This window comes from Gymnoscopelus braueri (genome assembly GCF_963280865.1).
Source record: "Gymnoscopelus braueri genome assembly, chromosome: 16".
NCBI lineage: Eukaryota > Metazoa > Chordata > Actinopteri > Myctophiformes > Myctophidae > Gymnoscopelus > Gymnoscopelus braueri.
The window spans coordinates 378,882-394,101 of record NC_137616.1 but is presented as its reverse complement, the minus strand read 5'-3'; the positions used below and the strand labels follow the sequence as shown (position 1 = coordinate 394,101).

Here is a 15,220-nt window from a genome sequence, read left to right as displayed (position 1 = left end):
GTGGATCAAAAAAATTCCGAAAGTGAACCCGGAAGTTTTTAGCGCGAAAAGACCGCGGACCGTAGGGCTACGGTCTCGGCGCTTAACAGTTGGATTTAACGGACCGTAGGACTACGTTCTTGGCGGTTAATGTGTTAAGACCGGAAACGCATCTGTGTAACCACTTTAACCATTATTTAATACTTTGGCTATTCAAAAATAGCAGATATATGAGCTCATGAGCTTGAAGATCTGCTATTTTTGAAAAATCATATATATTTTTTCAAATCTTTGAATATATATATATATTTATTTTTTAAGCAATTTTTTTTACTCAAATCTTTGCTTCTGGGGGGTCCCTGGAACAACATATTTTGAGATGGGGGTCCGCGGCCAAATACATATAATTTTGGGGGTCCTTGACATGAACCAGTTTGAGAACCACTGATTATAGCAACATTAAGCTTTTTCAAAAAACTGTTAGGATTTAGAAGACATTAGAATCCCCAGCAGCAAAGATTTGAGTTACAAATGTTCGCTTTGAAAAATATATTACATTACATTACATTACAGTCATTTAGCAGACGCTTTTATCCAAAGCGACTTACAATAAGTGCATTCAACATAGGTAGGGAACGAAACTACTAATCACCAGAAGTCTTAAGTGCATTTTCTGCAAAAACAAGCAACCAAGAGTATACCTAGCGCTAAGGTAAAAGTGCAATATATCAGCTACCTACTTTCTTAAACAGATGAGACAAAATAGAAAAATCAAATGAGTGTATCGACTAAACAAGATTCAATACAACAATTAGATATATATTCAAAGATTTTCACAAATGTTCATGATAAAAAATATATATATTCAAGCTTGTAGCGTGGCACTCGGTGCCGCGCCATGAGCTTGTATATCTGCTATTTTTGAATAGCCAAAGAAATCTAAAATGACAGACGCGTTCCTGGATTGAATGGGTTAAAATTATTTTTTAATTTATTATTACGTTTACAATTACAAAAATATGTTGGAGTTAGGATTAGACATTAACACCTTTACCGCCGGGCCCGTAGTTCTACGGGCCGTTAAATCCAACGGTTAAGCGCCGAGCCCGTAGTCCTACGGGCTGCGGTCTTTTCGCGCATGCGCGGTCCGGGTGCACTTTCGGAATTTTTTTGATCCACTTCCGTTTCCGGTTTGATGACAGGAAATAGAATTATTTGGGATCCGGTTTCGACGATCACGCCCGCTCCCATTCTACAGACGAAACTGAAACTCAATTCTCTTCCTGTAGTTTTTTCTCCTCGCATTTCACTGTTTAACGTAATCCGCTCTAACTACAATCATGGAACTCCGTTTGACATGCGGTCTTCACTGGGAGATACAGGGAGATCTCGCGGATGTAAACAGACCGTTCACGGCTCAATCTTAAGGATTTTAACAAGATCTATGGCGACATGAAAAAAACAAAAAAACAACAAAAACACCTTGGCACTGGTGAGTACATTATGAGATTAACCTCTGGCGGTGGATGTGTTAAGATGTTAGGTTTAGGGGTTGGAATTAGAGTTAGACATGATCCAGAAATGTTGATGTCCTCACAAGTGTAGTAATACAAACCTGTGTGTGTGTGTGTGTGTGTAGAGCCTCCAGCGTCGCGGCCCACCCCACTATACGGTCAGCCATCGTGGTGGGGAGAAGCAGACGCTGATAAACTAGACGACTCTCAAACAGGTAACAGTCGTCGTTTGATGCATTCAATTCAATACAACACATTCCATTTAATTGACTTTCACTCTTTATTTATTTACTGTGCATCTTACCAGTTTTTGCCTTAATATAGAGGTTGTGTATGCCATTTATTATCTCTGCCAGGCCGCAATGCAACGGACAGGGTGGGGACTGTCCGTCTGTCTGTGTGACTGTAAGCAGTAGATCTTTGACACCGTTGGACCGATCAGCGTGAAACTTTTAACTTTCCCTGTGATTTTTTGTAGTATTTGCAGTATTAGAGTTGAATAATGTTTCGTGTTTCCTAGACATTCAGAAGGAGGCAGACTTCGGCGGCTGCCACGGCAGCTACAACAGAGAGCCCAGCTACTTTGAGATTCCCACCAAAGACCTGCAGCCGCACCCCCCCGAGACCCCGCCCCTCGCGGGGGCGGAGCTTCACGAGATCCCCACCAAGGACACGGACCCGCACCCCACCCTGCCCCCTGCCTCGCCCTCCGCCCCGACGCTGCCCGTGGTCCAAAGCCACGCCTCCTTCACCATCGAGTTTGATGACCTGACGCCCGGCAAGATGAAGATCAAAGACCATGTGACCAAGTTCTCCTCACGCCAACGCAAGACGCACGCTCACAAGGTTAGCAATATAGTCTCTATGCACAGCAGCCATATTAGAAAGAAATTAGGTCTCTTGCTTAACTTCCTTCACAGGTGTTACCAATGATGCTAATTAAGGCTCTGTTCCATTCTGGTCAAACCCAGTCAGGGTGATGATATTGTGCATGTTGGTCCACTGGAAACACTCCGTACACTATTGGGTCTCAAAGTGTGGTCCAGGGACCCTCATGGTTCCTTGGGGGATTCCAAATTCCAAACTCTGAGAGTTATGGGGGTCCTTGAAATTAAAAGGTTTGGGAACCACTGTGCTACACTAAGGCCACATTTACACGGTCAGAAAAGAAAACAACAAAGTGCCGTTGCGTTCTCACTTTTTATCCTGCGTTTACACGGACACACCAGGTAGCTAGGTAGCGGCGTGACACGCTGCCAGATTGACCATTCACGCATGAGTAGAACCACTTCCGTTCTACTTCCTATCACAGCTGTTTGTTTACACAATGTAATGGCATACATCGTGAGCCGACGTGAGCCATGACGTCACACGTTTTGCGGTTTCCCCCATATTGCCTGTTTACATGAAGACGCGAGGCGGAGCGTTTTCAAAGATTTCTACTCTGGATGTGGGTTTCACTTTTTTGCGTTTTCAACCCCCGAAAATGCTGTTGCCTTCCAAACGGAAGGCATCTGATCTTTTATTTTGCCCTTTTCTCTAGAGAACATTGGGCCCTATTCTGTGGCAGGCTAAACCCCTACCCGTTACCCTAAACCCGCGATTTTCTACCCATTACCCGTTAAATACGGATAAGGGAGCTGGCGCTGTCCCTAAACACTATTCTGCACCTGCTATACCCGTTACCCATTATGCCGACACCGTTATTTGCGGGTGGAGGCGTGCCCGTGGGCGTGTTGTTGCTATATCCCCAAAATTGCTATTCTGCCCACACACACGGGTGCGGCTTTGGGAAAGCGCTAGCCTGGTAAAGCCCCACCCTCTGGAAAATCTCATTTCCATTTGATTTCAGCAAGGAATTTCGCTGTCAATCACAGAACGATGAGCGAGGAGGGGCTTTACCAGGCTAAGGACACTGATAGGCTCGTCCACTTGGTGGACGACGAAAAAAAGCCAAAATATAGCTGCAAGCAGCGATAAGTGGGGCCAGGGAATTTAGAAAGAAAAAGAAAGAAGCAATGATAAGTAATATGCACAATAAGCCATAGAAACATAGAAGACTGAACCATACAATTAACATGAGCATTTTAAACCCTCACTAACCCTAACCTCAGTAAAACTAGGCCTACGTAACCTCAAGAAATACTATCCGTTAGCCTAAGAATGCTAAATCATGATCACCTCAACACATCTTCGGGGACAGGGATCGAACCAGTGACCTCTGGACTCATAGGCTGCCTTTCTTCTCATTGAGCTAGAGATATGATAGCCCTGATAGTGTCTGTTGATATATATGTCTTTCCGTCCCTGATGAACCAAGCCTCTGTTTTGCTAACTACTCTAGATTACTGGTTCCCTAACCATCTACCGATAGAGAAATTGTACGTCTCCTCGGAACAGAAACCAGTGAAAGTAGCCGATCTACAAGCTCACAAAACGTTGCTATCTGAAAAGTTGTGAGATTGTAGATCGGCTATTTTCACAATGAAGTATGTCATACATTGAAAAAACATACTATCAAATAAGCATTTCATTACCTTTAACAATTGCACATGTATTCATTGATACAGTCATGTTGTTTGCAATGCACTTTAAATGAAATCTGCAAGAATTGAGTCTTGCGGTTGTCAGGCAGATGCTGTAGAGAGAAGTCATCGGACCAACAGACCTGAACTGCTGAAAAAGGAGCTCACACAGATGACACAGTTTCACACGAATTGCTCAAAAGTCCTGGGTTTAAGTGTTTTTCAAACTGCTCAAAATTATGGACAATCTAAGGGCGGAGCTTACTCGTCAAAGCGATAGATGTGTTCCTCATGAGTCAAGGCACATGTGTAAGCAAGTTTCACGGCTGTCGGACAAACGAGGCATGACTTTTGCCTGTTTAAAGTTTGCATTTTCAAAAAATTGCTATAGCGCCCCCCTTTGACCAATTGGAGTAAGATTGGTTTCAGTGATATTTGGAATGACTCTCTACATTTCTGCAAAGTTTCAAACAAATGTGAGTCTGCATGTATTGTATATGTTAGGGGCAGATGAATAATTGTCATAAAACTGCAATAGTTCCCCCTCCTGGGATTTTTGAGTAATCTGCACAAAACGTTTTACACATGAACTTCGGACCTATGCCGACAAAACGTTGGCGGCGGATTTTCCATAAGTGAAAAAATGAAGCTTTTATGAGCCAATGTCCGGAGGGGAGGGAGGGGCTTTACCAGGTTAGGAAAGCGCACAGCGGATTCTAAAACCACCCGCAAAGAGCACACAGACTGCAATGGATTCGTGAAGACGGCCAGGGTCTCTCTACTAGGCTATTATTGTCAACAAATCTCTGTGATTCTAATTTTACTATAATCAGCAGAAGGGAGAGTGTCAATTCCTTGTGTCAATTGTATTTATATAAGAGGATATTCTATTTAAAGAAGACCATTTGTGCATCGCGCATTGCAATGCTCCACTTTACACACGTCAGTTTTATTCATCGATTATGCAGGAAATAATGAACTGATTATAAATAAAAAATATATAAAATAAAAAAAAAAAAATTCTCTCTAATCAGTAATATGTAGGTGATACTTCAAATGATACTATCAAATGTGGTTTTACTGAAAGGCAATCAAAGTCCAGAGCTCCATGAACTCCATGTTAAATCCCCTCAGTGCGGCCACAGAGTTCAAGTCGGAACATGAGCAGCGTTGCCAGAATTTGCGAGAAATAAGCAACCAGGTCTATGAAAATAGAAAGAAGCGACTATAATAGGCCACATGAGCACTTCAAACCTATATATGTCGTCCATTAAACAATGTGCATATTATATGTTGGCTATTTGAAAATAGACGATCTACAAGCTCACAACCGTTCTATCATTATTTACAAACAACTTCAGAAAAACAAGCCCAATGTGGCTTATAATAATCAGACCAGACAACACTGCAGACAGGGAGATAGGAGACCGGTTATTGGATTGGGGATAACGGCTAGCGCAGTCTTCTCTTAAAGGTAATGGCATCTGGCACGGTGATTGGTTTTATCATTGTAACGCCCAAACCACACCTATGCATAATGTAACGGGTAGCGCAGGTGTATAGTGGGTAAGGGAGGTGTCCCAGAATAGCAACTTTTGAGGGGGAACGCCCCTTGCCTAGTCCTAAATCCGCTATTAGTGGCTTTAGCAACTTTGACCCGGAATACGGCCCATTGTCTTCTAAACGGGGCCTCAATGGAACAGAGCCATCATTAGTATAATTGGTAACATCTAGTGTAGTAAGGAAGTAAGGAAGAGGCCCAATTTCTTTCCAATATGGCTGCTGTGCATAGAGCCTAAGCATAAGGTGGCATCCAAAATCACATACTAACGTACTACTTACTTATCAGTGTGCTATTTTCATCAAACTACGGATCATAATACGGATAAACGGTGCTGCCCCTACTAAACGGTTACTAAATAAAATTCAGTTATTCTATGAAATATATATTTTTATTGAAATATAAACTTTTTTATTACACATTTCCATTTTGTAACTGTTTGGCTGAAGAACCAATACTATATGTCACATTATGGTTTAAAGGAGAGCTGGTCAGACGGTAGTGTGCTTCAGAGTAGAGCTCTTCACGGGCCCCCCGATTCCGAAAATACCCGAGAGGACCCGAGACCCGTACGGGTCTGATCCGTGTTTTATCATAATCACTCGGGGGCGGGTCGGAATCGGTCAGTATTACCTCGGAACTCGGGTCTGTCTAACATTATGTGTAATACCCAAGTGAATCCGAGAAGACCCGTAGTATGCCTGCTGCGTGTGCGTGCGGCTGCACTAATCAGGGGAGAAGCGCAATGAAGTGCTGTTTAACGTGTGTGTGATGTTTTAGACTGACCTGGGATCAGGTTTAGTGCAGCAGCGACATGAATGGCTGTGCATCTTGCATGATGTTTTAGGCAAAAAAGTTGAGCTACGCAATGCATGTGCACCAGCGGTGTTTACTTAAGTAAAAGTATCAATACTGCAATGTAGAAATACTCTATTACAAGTAAAAGTCCGGAACGACGCGACGCAGTGTGAGCTTGTAGATCGGCTATTAGTACAGTACTTGAGTAAATGTACTTAGTTACTGCGCACCGCACCGTACTGCAAGGCAAGCCAGCTGCTGGCCAGGCTGATTTGAAAACACCGGCGTGCATTCATGGATTCCTCTGACACCGTTGTCCTCAATGAACAAGGTGAAAGCAAAGCTTTAATCATGAAATGGTCAGTGGTCAATAGGTCTGCTATTATTTCATAAAGTCCACATTTATTTACAAAGAAAACCTTTTGTCACACATATTACATTAATACCTCTGCGCATATTTATTTATTTTTGTATTGTTTCATATGCGCTCTTTTGAAGGGGTGTCTGCAGGGTCGGGGTCTGTAAAATCTCGGAAATAATTCCAATTAGGGTCCGGGTCCGTAAAAAAAAAAGGTCGGAACGGGTCGGAATCGGACGAAACTGTCACGGCTCCACTCGGGTTTGGTTTTGTTATTGGATTTTTTTTTCGGAACGGGTCGGAATTGGATCAGATTTCACATTTCCATTTCGGTTCTGGACCGTTTTTTTTGGACCCGTGAAGAGCTCTACTTCAGAGTTAGACCAGCTCCGCTGGAGTGACAGCGTAATTGATTTGACCTGCTTTTGCACTGCCTACTGGCATGATGTAATTAATTATTTAGGAGCATCTGTGTAAGATTCCAATAGTATAAACATTTTAAATGGCTTTCATATACTCTTAATATTTTTTTTCAATTTATATTTGTCCTAGATTGAAATGTGTTAGTTTTGGCTATTTTATGGGTGTAAATCGATAGTTACGATATGTAACTACGGTTCTATGAATCCCGAATGACCGCCAGTGGCGGTGCTTAAAGCACTGAATATTCCCCGCAGTTTGAGTATGTATACCAACGTCGTCACTTGTGACCCCGGAATGGCCCGGAAGAGGCTATATCTTCCGGCGGTCACCAGGGGGTCAGTCCCTACAGAATCTTCTCGCATCAACACGAGGATTCTGAGTGACAGGGCGCTCTGGTGGTCATTCGGGATTCATAGAACCGTAGTTACATACGTAACTATCGTTCTATTTCATCCCTGCTGACCGCCAGAGGCGGTGCTTAAAGCACTGAATGACTTATACCAGACAAGTCACGAGGAATCCTGGTTACAAACCTTAAATGTTAATTAATTAATGAGGACCCCAATGGAAACAAGACCGCAAGGACTTTTTTGGACGGACCTAGACAAAGTACCCCTCTCAGGGCAGCCCATGATGTGGATACGCTCCTGGTGGAGTGGCACCGTACACCAGGTGGCATGGGACGGCCACTCGCCCCATGGCTGATCGTGTCCACGATCCAGTGAGCCAGGCGCTGCTTGTAAAGCGCGCACCCTTTGTTAGGGCCGCCGTGGCAAAGGAACAGCTGTTCTGACCGCCGAGTATGTGCGGTAGCTCCAATATAAGCTCTCAGGGCCCGGACTGGGCACAGCAGCTCCAGCCTGTCGGACCTCTCCCCAGGCGGAGGGTTGAACCGGGCCAGCCTCCCCGACGCGCTCTCCCTCTCAGAGGATGTAGCCTCTGAGCCCCCCTCAAAAAGAGGGACACCAGACTGTGGCTCCCTACAGTGGCATTATCTATTTTAACGTGTCGGCTCGAAATGGCTGCCACATAAACCTTTAAGGTAGAAGGAGATCGGCTTTTACCTAAGAGGGATTGTAGGAACTCCAGGATAGTAGGCACAGAGCAGTGCACTGGGTCTTCATTCCGACCCCTACACCAGCTGGAGAACAGCTTCCATCTGTTGTCGTATTGTAGTCTGGTGGATGGCGCTCTTGCGTTCAGGATGGTGTGTCTGACCGGCTCCGCACTGCTGCTCAACAGCGGTTCGGGCCCTCCAGTAGCCAGACACAAAGTTGGAGGCGTCGAGGCTCGGGATGCCAGATCCGACCTCCTAGTTGTGAGAGTAGATCTCTCCTGTCGGGGAGGCGCCATGGCACACCGCGGCAGAGCTTGTGGAGCACAGGGAACCATGTCCTCCCTGGCCAGAAAAGGTCCACTAGCACTATGGTTTGACCCTCCCGCATGACTCTCTGAAGGATCGGACGTATCAGAGGAAGAGGTGGAAAAGCGTACCGGAGCGCCTCCGGCCAAGGGTGAACCAGCGCGTCCTGACCCAGAGGGCTGGTTGTCTTCGCCAGGGAGAACCAGAGTGGGCAGTGGGTCGACGCCTCTGAGGCGAAGAGGTCCACCCCTGCCCTGCCGAAGCGGCCCCAGATGGTGTGCACCACCTCCGGATGGAGGCGCCACTCCCCAGATGGAGGCTTTTGACGGGAGAGGAAGTCTGCCACGTGGTTCCGCTCTCCCGGCAAGTACTTTGCCCGTAGGCTCATCAGGCGGGGGGCTGCCCATGCCAGGAGGTCTGTGGACACCTGTATCAGCCGAGCAGATTTGGTCCCGCCCTGGTGGTTGATGTGGTACACGGTCGAGGTGTTGTCCGACCGTACCAGGATGTGTTTGCCTTCTAGAAACGGCAGAAAATGCTGTATGGCCAGGTGCACCGCTCGCAGCTCCAGCACGTTTATGTGGTCGGTACGGTCTTCCGTGGACCACTGTCCTTGTCACCGCGCCCCAGCCCGAGGGGCAGGCGTCGGTGGCAACAGTCTCCCTGCGGGATGGGACAGACACCATAGGGACACCTTGAGATGTAGGCCCTGTCTCTCCATGGGACTAGGGCGAGGAGACACTGTTTTGACACCATTCGTTTTCAGTGTCTGTGACGCTCGGCGTCTAAGTGAAAGCTGTTCAGCCACCTCTGCAGGGGGCGCAGAGACAGCAGACCCAGCAGACCCAGCGGAACTACAGCTGCGATGGAAGTTAGTTTGCCCAGGTGGCGGAGGAACATGAGAAGCGACAACCGTCTGCCTCTCTGGAACACGGGCAAGAGTTTTAGGATGTTGTCCACCCGGCGGGGGGACGGACAGGCTGTCATGGATGTGGTATTTAGGGCAAGACCAATGAATGTGGTGGTCTGGGATGGCAGCTCTTTTCTGTATTTACCTTGAGACCCAGTCAGGCCACTTGGGAGAGGAGACGTGCTGTCTCTTCGGCTACCTGCGCCGGGGATTGTGCGCATATCAGCCAGTCGTCCAGGTAGGGCAGGATCTTCATGCCCTGGGATTGTAGAGGCGCAAGTGCCGCTGCCACGCACTTGGTAAAAACCCTTGGGGAGAGGGAGAGCCCAAACGGTAGCACCCTGAATTGCCAGTGGCGGCCCCAGTAGGCGAACCTTAGGAATTGCTGGTGTTGGCGGGCAATGGGGACATGGAAGTATGCATCCCTCTAGTCTATGGAGGTAAACCACTCCCTTTGGGCAACAGACTGCAGCACATCTGCCGTGGTCAGCATGTGAAACGGCATGACCTTGAGATACCTGTTCAGTCCCCTCATATCTCGGACGGGACGAAATCCGGGGGGCAGCAGCCGGCTCAGCCCGACGTTTCGAATGTCTGGTTTTGGTTGTAGCCGACTGGCCTGATGGGGGGGAGGTCGCCTGCGCCCTGTGGCGGTTCCACCTTTGCCAGTCTGGCCTCCCTCTCTGCCCGAGGCATGTAACTGCAGTTCATGCAGGAGTCGCCGTCCAGTGCCCCCCTCAGATGTTCGGGGCCCAGGCACACAGGGCAGAGATCGTGTCCATCGTCTGGCTGGAGCGGAGCCTCACAGGAGGCGCAATAATGGGAGATATCCATAGCCCAGAGCGCGGACGCTACTGGTTGCTAGGTTTGTAGAGACCGTAGGCTGGGGGGAGGGAGCGCTGCCTGTACCAGCGGAGGGTACTGATGGCTGGGCTGTAGACCGGTTATGCTGGAAGAAGGTTGACTCCAGCAGTGGCTAGTGGTAATGAGTTCAGGTGACCAGAGCGCTAACGCAACTGGTAGCAACTAATGGGAACAAAAAACAGCTATGCAACACAATCGCTGAGCAAAGCTTGAGAGCTGCTGTAATCTATATACGCTATATAGCAGGGGCTAGTAAAAAAAACCCCAAAAACTACTGTAAACGAATAGTGTTAAATTACACTGTGCTGTGAGCAGGCAGCGTCATCTTGCCGTCACTAAGGCTAATCAAAACAAAAACTATAGTCGAGCAGCTTTCTTTATTAGCTTATCACAAAATAAAGGACACTGGTGTAGCAATAGCGCTAAATGTACACCGTAAATTTATACCATGCTTGGAGCAGGCAGCGTTGACGCTTGCCGTCACGAGCAAATGCTAACAAAAAGAAGACAAAGCTATTAGTCGAGCAGCGTCAGCTTATCAAAAAGCGACTCGCCGTTCCTATGCTAACGGATGCTAAGCGGAGCGCTCACGCTACCGTTCGCAAAATGCAACCATATGCAGGAGGGAGGAGGCGCGCACGCGACCTTTACCAACAGAGGCTCATTATAATAACTACCAGCGACCTCTTTTTAACAAATGATACGGTAGGTTTGTAAGAATAATATGGCTTAGTGCAGATTTTGCAACCTGCGACGCGAGAAGAAAAAAGGGACTATCCCCCTGGTGACCGCCGGAAGATATAGCCTCTTCCGGGCCATCCCAGGGTCACAAGTGACGACGTTGGAGTATAAACAATAAACAATGCGGCCCCCCAGAGTGATTGAGGAAATTTTGTGGCCCTCACCATCTACAAAGTTGCCCACCCCTGGTATACACACTCGAACTGCGCATGCGCAAAGGGGAATATTCAGTGCATATATATAAGCACCGCCTCTGGCGGTCAGCAGGGATGAAATAGAACTGAAATCAATCGCTGGGAACATCCCTACTATTGAGTTAACTACTACTACTAAATAGCAGGGGTGGACTTATCTCTACTTTACTTGATTATTAATATTTTGGATATTTATGACTTTCACTCCACTACATTTAAAGACAAATATTGTACTTTTTACTCCGCTACATTTCTAGGAAGGGGAAACGTATAGAATTAACCACTTAAAGGACCACTTCACCCATTTTCAACTTATCTTCACATAATTGCTCCTCACTAATGCTCATTATAATATGAACATAATATAATATAATATATTACAATATATATAGATATCTTTGTCTCGATAATTTTTTTTATTAATGTGAGAAGAATGGCTTCCATTATAGCATCCTAACTTTCCAGGAAGAGAAAGCTTGCAGTTTCTATTGGCTTGGATTCCCTATTGATGTCACTGGTAGGAGGGTTTCTGAACTGTCCACAGCCCTCCTCTGAGACACAGATCGAGTAGTGATACTTTATTATAATGAGCATTATTGTGGACCAATTATATGAAGATAGTTAGTTTTTGTAAACACGCAATACAGTTTCAGTTAGTTATACTCTTTATGGATTTTTTTTTTTTTTTTCAGTTAATGACTTTTTTTTTCAGTTAATGACTTTTTTCTTTTTCAATATTAGTTTTCGTTATTTCATTAGTTTTAGTTAACTACAATGACCTTGCAGGCTCCGTCCACCAAAGGCATGGGCGCCACCCCCAGTGAGGTGATGTCATCACAGAGCAAGGTGGTTGATTGGCTGGTGCACAGTGATGTCAGCATGATGAGGAGGCGGCCAACGTGTGAAGATGTTTACAGCACCAAGAGTGACCTGGAGGTCAACATCAAGACACTCAAAGGTCAAGTACATTCACATCACACTTTAATGTCACGTCACCATTAATGTAAACGCATGCTTTAAAAAAAAAAATATATATATTAAAAAAAATATATATATATATATATATATATATATGATAAATTGCTGATCTGCAAGCTCACAATGCATCGTGCTGTGCAGCGTTCTGAGCTTGTAGATCAGCAATTGTCAAAGCACGACACCCACGCACAACCAATGATAAAATCTCTTGTCCTCCCTAACATTTTCGTCTAGTTTTTATTTGTTGACAAAATGTAGTCTTCATTTTAGTCATCAGATAGCTTAGTTATTTATTGTCTCCGCCAAGCCGAAAGGCATGGCGAGAGAGTATGTTTTGCACCCTGTCTGTCTGTCTGTCCGTCCGTCCGTCCGTCCGTCTGTGTGTGTGTGTGTGTGTGTGTGTCTGTCTGTGAACAGATTTTTCAGATTGACCTGTTATAGTGAGGTCTAACACATTTTTGGAACAAAATGCCTCAAATCATGAATGCATGTCCGATTGCTCTGAAATGCCTAAAAATAAATGTCACCCTTTTCACATTGGCCTATTATAACGCCACCAGGAGGCCACAATAACCTACCTGACCTGGCGGAGACCTGTGCTCCGAGGAGCACTTTCTCTAGTTTTATATTAGTTTTATATTTAGTTTTCGTCAGTGTAAAAAAAGTATTCAACTAACATGTTTCGTCATTGTTTTAGTCGACGGACACTTTGTACCGTTGGTTCTCAAAGTGAGGTCCCCAGGGGTCCTTGTGGGGGTTCCAGGGGGTCCCCAGCAAAATGTGTTAATATAGCATCACAGTAATTTTAACCACTTTAACCTATACTTTTTCAAAAATGGTAGATATACAAGCTCATAGCGTGGCACTGAGTGATGCGCTATGAGCTTGTAGATCTGCTAATTTTGAAAAATCTTGAACATTTGTGCAACTCTGAATATAATAGTTTTTTTAAAGCGAACATTAACTCAAATCTTTGCTTCTGGGGTGGTCCCTGGAACAAAATATTTTGACATGGGGGTCCGCAGCCAAATACATATCAGTCCTTGACATGAAAAAGTTTGAGAACCACTGCTTTGTACAACATCCCAACATGTTATAGTTTCAAGGAACAGTTGAGCCCAATTCATAATTCACAGTACGATGGTGTCACAGACAATTGCCAACCTTCCGTCTAAATTAGGCAAAATGAGGCTTCAAAATCATCTTTATTGTCACGTCACAGGTTTACATGTATAAAGTAGTGGGTGAAATCCTTTTTGGAGATGTTTTTCAGCAAACACTAAATTGTATAGTAGCAGCTTTACCACTGCTGTCTCTGACATGACCCCCTGAGGGATGGGCTTAAACACATGTGATGTGCTTTTGTTGCTAGGATTTTTTCCCTAGCAAAAGTAGTTAATATAACATAAAAATCTGTTTACCCACTTTTACGATACTAGATGTTCGACATCTAGAGTTCGGACTGCTACGTGGCCCTCACACCTACGTAGCACATTTTTATATAGAATAAAAATAGGTGATCTACACAATGCAAACGCGTCGCAATGTGACATGTTGTGAGCTTGCAGATCTACTATTTTCAAGAAATATTGAAATTGTTTGACACATGTTGAATATTTTTTAAACATTTTAATAACAGAAATCTTGCATTGGGGTCCCTTAGCCTGGCATTGGCCAGACTGATAACGTGGATTCACTCTTACGTTCCTCCCCGGTATCAGTCTGGACTTCGGCCCATAGGGAGCGAGTATGAGAAATCAGAAAATGATCGGGCCAATCAGTGACTTTGTTTCAACTGCTGTCCGTACAACAGTGAAAAGCATCAAAATCATTTTCTAATTTCTCATACTCACTCCCTATGGGCCGAAGTCCAGACTGATACCGGGGAGGAACGTGAGAGTGAATCCACTTTATCAGTCTGGCCAATGCCAGGCTAGAGGTCCCTGGGCAAAGAAGAAGAACCACAAGAACCACTCATAACCAGATTCTATGTGGTTGTGTTGCTAGGATACCATAACCAGATGCTATGTAGTTGTGTTGCTAGATACCATAACCAGATGCTATGTGGTTGTGTTGCTAGGATACCATAACCAGATGCTATGTGGTTGTGTTGCTAGGTTGCCACCATGAGGATGGAACCCAGAGTGACTCTGAAGATGCCGCCTTGCTCAATGGCAAGATAAGCAAGTCCCATCACCCCTCCAACTCCCAGCACTCCATCCAATCAGAGCCTTTCTCTGAGCTGTCGCAGCAGCAGGCGGTCGAATCGGAGAGAAGTTCACAGAAACTTGTCCAGCCTGTTCGTTATTCACCACCCGTGACCACGCCCACCTCTGCCCCGGCCGAGAGGCCGCTGAGCGAGCACAGCCCCCCTCCCACCCCGCAGGGCGTCGTCACGGAGGCCCCGCCCACCAGGCAGCCTCCACCCCCGGCCCCGCCCGAACACCTGAGCCAGCAGGCGTTCATCATCGAGTTCCTGGACGACAACCCTCGCAAGAAACGCTCGCAGTCCTTCACCCATAACCCCGCCCACACCGATAACTACTCCACCCTGAAGGTGAGTATAGGCCATAACCCCGCACACACTGAAGGTATGTGCCAGTGGTTCTCAATCTGTGGGTTGGGACCCCCAGGGAGGTCCTCAGATGACAGTGAAGTGACAATTTAAGGACTTTTAATACCTTTTTAATACCTTAAAAAATAAGAAAGAAAATAAAAAGACCATTACTGCTTCAAAAGTAATCAACAAACTATACTATAAGTCAAATAATATAAGAAACATTTTGAAAATAGCCGATCTACAAGCGTTGCGAGGCGTTGTGAGCGGCTGTTCTCACAATATTTATCAAACTAAATGTAAGGCCTCAACTCTTTAGGATTATTTTGGGGGATTCTTTTTGGAGGCCGGAAAAGGTTGAGAACCACCGGTATAGGCCATAACCCCGGTCACATCACTTCGCCCTGAAGGTACGCCCGGTGCCCGTTATTGCGTCATCGCCTGATGGCAATTAT

General features: G+C 45.7%; 1 protein-coding gene across 1 annotated transcript in view; it reads left to right on the top strand.

Annotated features, from left to right (window-relative positions):
* The window catches only part of cep170bb (centrosomal protein 170Bb), a 62,311-nt gene that overhangs the window by 16,125 nt on the left and 30,966 nt on the right, over positions 1-15,220 (top strand). The window contains exons 7-10 of the mRNA XM_080454116.1: positions 1,619-1,708; positions 2,014-2,339; positions 12,017-12,188; positions 14,326-14,765. Coding sequence (XP_080310242.1) covers positions 1,619-1,708; positions 2,014-2,339; positions 12,017-12,188; positions 14,326-14,765 — 1,028 coding nt within the window. The remainder of the gene's footprint in view (positions 1-1,618; positions 1,709-2,013; positions 2,340-12,016; positions 12,189-14,325; positions 14,766-15,220) is intronic.